This window comes from Phascolarctos cinereus, unplaced genomic scaffold (assembly GCF_003287225.1).
Source record: "Phascolarctos cinereus isolate Bilbo 61053 unplaced genomic scaffold, phaCin_HiC Scaffold_3;HRSCAF=262, whole genome shotgun sequence".
In the NCBI taxonomy this organism is placed as follows: domain Eukaryota; kingdom Metazoa; phylum Chordata; class Mammalia; order Diprotodontia; family Phascolarctidae; genus Phascolarctos; species Phascolarctos cinereus.
The window spans coordinates 190,092,762-190,101,129 of NW_027555736.1; the positions used below are offsets into that span (position 1 = coordinate 190,092,762).

Consider the following 8,368-nt stretch of genomic DNA (forward strand, 5'->3'; position numbering starts at 1 on the left):
CTTCCCAGATCCCCAATCACAAAATCTCAGAGTTGGAAAGGAATAACAGACTTCATCATGTCCAACTTTCATGTGAATCATGAATCTTCCCTACAACAGCTACTGGGAATCATTACCACCAAAGAAGCCCAATCCATTTTGGGACAGTTTTTGTTCAGTCATGTTAGTCATGTCCGACTCTTTGTGACCCATGGGATTTTCTTGGTGAAGATGCAGGAGTAGTTTGCCATTTCCTTCTCCAGCTCCTTTTACAGATAAGGAAACTGAGGCAAACAGGGTGAAGTGACTTGCCCAGGGTCACACAGCTAGTAAGTGTCTGAGGCCACATTTGAACACAGGTCTTCCTGACTCTAGACTTAGCACTCCACTGTGCCATCTAGATCCTCCAAAGAACAGATTTAGCTGTCAGGAAATTAATCCTTATATTAAATCTGACTTTTTCTTCTTTATAGCTTACACTGTCCTTAGTTGTGGTCATCACTCTTGATTCTAACCTCCAGGGCCAAGAAGAAACAGGCTTTCTTACCCTCCTCTAGTAAGTGCTTAATTTAATGCCTTTAATGTCTTCAAATAGTTGAAGACAATCAAAATGCTCTCCCACATTATGCCCAAGCAGTTGTTTCTCTAGGATAAACACAAGATCACAGAGCTAGAGTTAAAAGGGACCTTTGAGGCCTTTGAGTCTAACCTCTCATTTTACAGAAAAGAAACTGAGGCACAAAGGAAGGAAAGAAGGAAACATGCATACATTAAGTGCCTACTGAAAGCACTATTAAATGCTGGGCACTGTGCTGAGCACTTTACAAATATCTTATTTGATTCTCACAACAACACTGGGAGGTAGGTACTATTATTATACCCATTGTGCACTTAAAGAAGCTGAGGCAAACAGAATTTAAGTGACTTGCCCAGGGTCACAGAGCTAACATATGTCTGAAACAGGATTTGAATTCTGATATTTCTGACTACAAGTCCAATGCCCTATCCAACCATGGCCAGGCTGCCTCCCCAGGTTCTTCAAATGAAAGTCACAGAATGTGGTTTTGAGTTCCCTCACCATCCAGATCAGGGCAGCTAGGTGGTACCATGGATAGAGTGCTGGGCCTGGAGCCATGAGGATCTGAGTTCAAATGTGACCTCAGATACTCACTAGCAGTATAACCCTGGGCAAGTCACTTAACCTTGTTTGCCTCAGTTTCCTCATCTGTAAAATGACCTAGGGAAGAAAATGGCAAGCCACTCCAGTATCTTTGCCAAAAACAAACAAAAAACCCCAACAAATAACAAACAAACAAACAAACAAACAAAAACTCCTATATGGGTTCACAAAGAGTCTCAAACAACTGAACAACAATTTCCTCACTCAAGTCTGGTGCCCTATCTGCTACAGCACATAGGGTGGGAACCTACTTGTCACTGTTGTTTTTATAAAGCAATGATTGGGGGGCTGGTGAGGTTGAGAAGGGTTATCCCTTAAAGAGTCTGCCCCTGGACTGAGCTGTCTGAGTTCATCTAGCTCTTTGCCAACCACAAAGCCTGCAATATCCCAGCTGTTTCTGGCTCCTGGCTGGCATAACTCCAGGGCTGAGGTGTCATTGTGTTGTTAGCCAGTAGCCTGGCAGCAGATTTCCTCCACCGCTCTGCTGTGTAGGAAAGAATGGGGGTGGGGATAGAGAGATGGAGCAGAGCTAGACAGTCAAGTCATACCTAGCCAGCAACAGGAATGGACAAGAGTTCAGGAAAGTAAATATCCTCCAAAAACCTCCCCTATGGTTACACCCCAGCCTTCTAAGGTAGTCCTCTACACTCACATTCTTCCCTTTGCCCAGTAGTACCCCCTTCCTTTCCTGTTTGTGTCTGGTGAAGGGACCTGTTACACTGAGTAGCTGTACAGGGTAGGGTCCGTGCCAAGTGGAAAAGGCTGGAGGCAATTAGATTAAATGCCTCTTGAGGGCAGAACCCTGTCTGATACTTTTGTATTTATTTCCCTTTCCCCTCACACAGTGTAAATGAATACCTGATGACTAATATAGTCCCCTCGAAGCAATTCTTAATCCCACGTGTCTGTGTGACAATATATGTTTATAGAGATATATGTGTTTATGCACTTATACATACCAGTTGAGAAACAGTATGAGGTCATAGAGAGGGCCAGTCTAGCTTCAGGTTCTTCCTGGTTACTGTCATATACTGGCTGGCTCTGACCTAGGCCAAGTCCCTTAACCTCTTCATGCTCCAGGGAACCAAGGCTATCAACAGCAAAGGGTGTTCCCCTAACCCAGGAGTTCCATATGCCAATGAAAATCACTTTTTACTTTCAAACTCTCCCTTGCACTGGAATGACAAGACTGGTTAGATCTCTTAGATTCTTATCTAATCACAGCCCCCTTTCTCCAATCCATTACATCCCATTGCTGAACCTTGTTTGGTTCTAGGGTCTTTCTGGATAAAGTCTCAGACTCATAAGCTGAGTATTATCCTTGACCCACTCTCACCCATTCCATTGCCAGATCTTATTATTTCTACCTTCACATCTCTGAAACATCTCACCCTTTTCACCTGGACCACTGCAATGGGTCTCCCTACCATAAGCCTCTCCACCCTCCAATCCAGCCTTGGGAGACCAAGCTGCCAAGGTGGTTTTTCTAATGTGTGTGTGTGTATGTGTGTGTGTGTATGTATATGTATACACACACACACACACACACACACACACACACATCCCTCCCCTACTCAATGGGTTCCAGTGGCTCCCTATTACTGCCAGGATCAAATATAAAATTTTTTGTCATTTAAATCTCTTCGTAACCTGTCCCCTTCCTGGTTTCTTACACTCTGCTACCCTACATGTGCTCTTACACAACACTTCATCTCTACCTCCATTCCTTTGCAATGCCAAATGTCTTCTATGCCCAGCATGTTCTACTCCCTTGCATCTACCTTAGTGTCTCTGCCTTCCTTCCTGTTGTTGTTCTTGTTCAGTTTGTGATTCCATTTTGGGATTTTCTTGGTTACTGGAGAGATTTGCCATTTCCTTCTCCAGCTCATTTTACAGATGAGGAAACTGAGGCAAACAGAGTTAAGTGACTTACCCAGGTCACACAGCTAGTAAGTGTCTGAGGCTGCTTTTGAACTCAAGTCTTCCTGACTCCAGGCCTGGTGCTCTATCCATTTCACCATCTAGCTGCCCCCATATATAAATATTGCGTGTTCCTATATGTTGCACTTGTCTCCTCTATTAGAATGTAAGCTTTTTGAGGATAGAGATTAGCTGTTTGCTTTTTTCCGCTTTCTTTTATCTCTAGGGCTTAGTTCAATACAAGACACATTGTAATCACCTAACAAATGCTTGTAGATTGACCGTCTGAGAAAAGAGGAAGAAAGAAGACGAAAAGGTTTCCCTGCTCTGTAGTTAGGACAAGCTTAGAGGCAAAAACTGTTCCCAACCTCCCACCTTCACATGGACAGATTGTTAGGCCCTATTTGCTTCCATGACATAAATAGCTCCCGCTGCACCGCCAACTGCCCAGTCCAGCCCACCCACCTGGATGGTGTCTCCATGCCAGCTGCAGGAAGTGATACTCTTCCACAGGAAAAAAGACTAGATGGATGGTCCTAAGGCTGTCAGAGCCTCACGAGTAGGAAGCACCCCTTTCAAACATCTCCGCATTCCATCAAGAGTCAAGGACAGCACTTGCCTGGGAAGAGCTGAGTGGCCCAGGTTCCCTATGTCCTGTCCTGACTCTATATCGATACTCACATTCCCTCTTAACCTCTTCAGCCGCAGGAATATTTCTATTCTCAAACCTCAGGCAAAGCCCTGGGGGAGTCCTGAGCTGCCCCTACAACTCCAGTCACAGGGAACTGGAAGAGTGAGGGAATCAGGCCTCTCGAGACTAGGATGGGCCAGGGCAGCATACTAGCCTAGTCACTATCTTGCTTTAGGAGCTGACAAGACAGTGCAGAGGAGATCTGCAGGATTAAGAGGGGGCAGAGAGAGAAGAAAGGGGAAAGAAGATGCCAAACATATGGCAGACAGAACCTCTTTTTGAGCTCCCCTGGGCAAAGATACTGGCACAGGCCTGAGGGAGAGTCAGAACTACAGGTATGGAAAGAGACAGTCTATCCAAGGCCACAGCATTCCTGAAAGCCACCAGCAGATCCTCCATTCAACTTGGGCCCAGGAGACATCAAACTCCTTCAGTTTGAGGGGCAAAAAGATTCAGAGAGCTTCTATTCGTTCTTATCTCTGACTCGGGGGTAGTCTCTAGATGTCTTTAGCTCTTGAAGGAGGTTAAGGGGAATACTCTTCCAGAATGGTGGGAAGTACAGGGTGGCTGAAGTCTGAGTATTTAGGGACTTCTTTACTTTTATTGAGTACCAAACAACAATAAAACAGAGACAAGAACACAAGACCCAGGTCCTAACTTCGGATCCCAGTGTTAGCTGATGAAATAAATGTCCCTGGTCCATCTCCTCACACCTAAAAATGAGAAATGATCCAAATGGGATTTTTGGGAGCTCTTAGGAAGCTGTGGTAGAAGGGGAAGAACACAGGAGCCCAAAGACCTGGGGGTGAGTTCACTTCTGCTATTTAGTAGCTGTGTGGCCTTGGGCAGATCACCTAACAACTCTAAACCTCATTCCACACCTATAAAATCAGGATAATAGTTGCACTGCTTATCTCATGAAAATTAAATGAGATAGTGAATGTAAACTTCTTTGCAAATTAAGTAGGGTCATATAAGCACCAGCTGATTACTGTTATTATCTTGCCAAATCTTATTCCTATCCCTTGCACCTCAAAATTGACATGGGAACTGTGAACTGGATTTTTCTCAGCTAAAAGGTCCAAACAGAGAGAACAATGCAACACATAGTAGAAGTGGGTGCAGGAATTCCCTGCTCCCTTTTATATTCCTGCCTCATTGCCCCAGCCTCCCCCAAAGGCCAAGGCCCCGGGAAGAAATCCTCAGAGAAAGGGTTGTGTCTACTCTGCTACCAGGAACGGGACTGAACCCCTGCCCCTGAGGTGGGCCTAGCAATGCCATAGACTAGACAGTAGTATCTGGCTGTTACAATCATCTGCAGGAGGGAGGAAATCCAGAGGCCAGAAACAGGGCATGTGTTAGAAGCAAAGCGTTTTGATGTGGGGAGAAAGAGTAGGAGCTATTCTGTGAATGAGATGGTCCAGATGATGGCCACAACAGGGCTCACTTTCCTCCTCCCAGCTTTCGCAACTACTCTCCTCTACCCCCTGGAAGGACCTGCCCCCTTCATACACCATCTAACCACTGCAAACCTTGGGAAATTAGACAAAGACTCTTGGTGATTCTGGGGAATAGTCTCCTAGAAAAGCCTTCCCCTACCCAGGCCTTCTGGTTCCAAGAGTTTATGGTTAGGAAATGTAGCTATGCCCCGTAGTGGGAACTAAGAGGGGAAAAAAAGCTTTCTATTCAAACCTTGAGAAATCTTTCTCATCCAGAAACTAACCACCATACTTATTTCCTCTGAAATCACCAACACCAGGGATCTGATGGACAGCAACTTTGCTCTCAATTCAAATAATAAAACACATTCCCTCCTGCTGAAGTGAAAGGAGAAAGCTTCAGAGAGGACCCTGAACCAGGGGGGGATAACCACGGGGGAGAAATGAGCTGTGGGAAATTGAAATGAACACTGGGACAATCCAGGCTGAATCTTGGCAGTTAACTTTCTGACCGGGAGGGGCCAGGCTGGAATTGCTTGCAAGAAATGGGCTCTCAACTAGGGGCTGAGGATGCTGTTTAGAGTACCGGATTGCCTTGGCCCTTGGAAAAAGTGAACCTCCTTGCCCTGTTCTTCTTCCCCACCCAAATACCTGGATTTGCAAGAAATAATTCTCTTCTGATTTGCTCCCTAGACTGCCCCTCCACGTCTACCGCACCTACCCCTCAGAATTAATCAAAGAAAAATCGACTTCACTTCCTCTGCTTCAGCTGTAGGCAAAGGGAAGAGAAAAATCACAACAGAAGGTGAAAGTAATGGGCACAGATACTCAGCCCAACCTCGGCAACAGGTCCCAAGATTTGATCTTCCCTAGGCCACTGAGAAAGACAAAGAATAGGGAGCAGGGGGTGTAGCTGACCAGGCATGGGTCCCAGGATAAGGCTCGGACAGCTGCTCACCACAATAGGGTGTCCCCTACATTTTGCCCTCCTTTTCCAGGCTACTAATACGCTTTCCTTTTCACCCAGGCAGTTCAAAGCCTTAGTTTTTGCTTCAGCGCCAAAGTGAGAAGCCTCATTCATGCCTTAACCTTTTTTTCTCCCACTGACGGAACCATTACCTGGTGGGGGGTGGAAGGGGGAGGTAGGATCTGAAAGAGAGGAAGGAAACGCTCCAGGGCTTTGTGCCGTTTCTGACCTGGGGTAGGGGGTGAGTGACCACAATGTGTATGTGCATGGGTGTTTTGGGGGATGGGGGGGCGAAGAAACAACAACTGTGACGTTGCTCCTTCCAGAGCACAGAGAAGGCACAACAAACTGGGTTTCGGGTACTCTGGTCCGTTAGAAAAGGCTCTCTTCAGAGGCGGAGATGCACAGAGAGCAGAGAATGAGGGGAGCAAGGTGGGCCTTGAGCTGACTACTGTAGCCCAGGAGTGGGTAGAGTTGGGGATTCTGGTCCCAGATTTGTCAGCTCAGACTCAGAACAAAGCTTGGAGCCCTGGGGGCAGTCACGGGGCCAGACACAAAGCTCGCCTTTCCTGGGCCAGCAGTGACACTAGAGACCCGGAGGCCACCTTTGTCCCAAACACATTAAGCGGACCTCCCCGCCTCCCACCTCTCCCTTGTGGCCGCCCCCGATCCCAGCACTTACCCTGTCCCCACCAGCCGCGAGTCTCTCCTCCGGCGGAGGCGCCGGGGGCCCGGGGGTCTCGACCCGGATCAGACGGTGTGGGGGCGAGCCGTGGCGCGGAGGTGGCGTGGGGCCGGGGGCGGCTGGGGCCGCGGGGGTGGCGGGGCCCGACGGCCCCCCGGAGTAGGGGTCTTCGAAGTCGCGCTCACGCTGCAGTCTATAGGCGGCCAGGATGTCGGGGGGTGGTGCGGGGGGAGAGGCTGGAGCGGGCGCGGGGGACCGGTAGTCGGGCTCTGGGGGTGCGGGCTTGGTACCCCCGCCGCCGCCGCTCCCCCCGCGGAAACCCAGGTGCTCCCGGAGCCACTTGGCCACACCCCCGCCGCCACCGCCGCCGCTCCCCCCAGGGCCGGCCCCTGCGCCCCCAGCGCCCCGGCGGGCCCCCCCCGGGCCGCTCCCCGCACCCCCCTGCGCTCCCCGCGGCCCGGGGCCCGAGCCCGCGGGAGGAGCTCCGCTCAGTAACATGGGGCCGGCCAGACTGAGCCGAGGGGGGAGAGGGGAGCGCCGAGAGGGGAGGGGGTGCTGTGGGGCGGGGAGAGAAGCCGGAGGCGGAGCTCCGCTCGGTAACACCGGGTTGGCGGGGGAGGGGGCGGAGAGAGGGGGCGGGGTGGGGCTCTGCTCAATAGCCAGGGGCCGGACTCGGCTCTTAGGAGGCGGGGAAAGGGGGGCGCCGGCCTTGGATTAGAAAGCAGAGTGAGTGGAACCCGGCTCCTGTAATAGAACCTCTTTGGCAAATGAGTCTACCCGGGACTCGCGCTTCAGAGTCACAGGCTGCCCTCAACACTCCCACGACATCGCCCCCATCCCGCACTGAGCATCTGGGAGATGCAGGTAGCAGAGTCCACCCAATGTCCTGGGCTCAGCGGGTTCCTTCAGCCTGACCCTACCGGCCAAATGTCGGAAACACGTCCAAAGAGGGATTGGGGGAGGAGAAGGCGGCGACGCTAGGTAGAATCTTTCTTTCCCCGTATTTCCCTCTACAAACAGTCTCATCTGCTGTTGTTTTTGGAACCCTACTCCATATGCCCCCCTCCACAAAACATACCAACCCAACACAGCTCACATCCAGATTCTCGGGTGCACCCACGTATACGCTGCTTACATCTAATTCTCAGATATACATCCTATACCTACATGGCACTCATTGACACACCACACAGACGTATAGACCAGTCACACGTAGTGACCATTCATTCACATGCACATGGGATGCTCATGCCTACACCAGCGCACGCACAAATTCCCTTTAAATAATATTCCAGTCTTCACTGTCAATCAGATCAGTGACAGACTGAAACAGACAAGTCAATAAATCAAGTCTAGAAGCGGTTCTAAGGCTGTCTATCATAAAGCCTTTTCCACCAGGGACTCTGGATACTACGCACTTTAGGCTATAGGTATTTCCCGGTTATAGAAATAAAATTCCTTCTTCAAAGCTGTTTGATTAGTGTTTATCCAATGCTCCCAGCTGCTC

The 8,368-nt window shown here is 49.5% G+C and overlaps 1 protein-coding gene across 3 annotated transcripts in view; it reads right to left on the bottom strand.

Annotated features, from left to right (window-relative positions):
- Positions 1-7,434, bottom strand: part of SHF (Src homology 2 domain containing F) — a 28,311-nt gene extending 20,877 nt beyond the window's left edge. Inside the window, exon 1 of one of the 3 annotated variants that reach the window (XM_021009370.2) lies at positions 6,859-7,426. In XM_021009370.2, the coding sequence (XP_020865029.1) occupies positions 6,859-7,359 (501 nt within the window). In that variant the 5' untranslated portion in view covers positions 7,360-7,426. Of the gene's footprint in view, positions 1-6,858 lie in introns of all 3 variants that reach the window. The other 2 variants (XM_021009371.2, XM_078151388.1) reach the window with 2 other exon arrangements.
- Between the last annotated feature and the right edge of the window lie 934 nt (positions 7,435-8,368).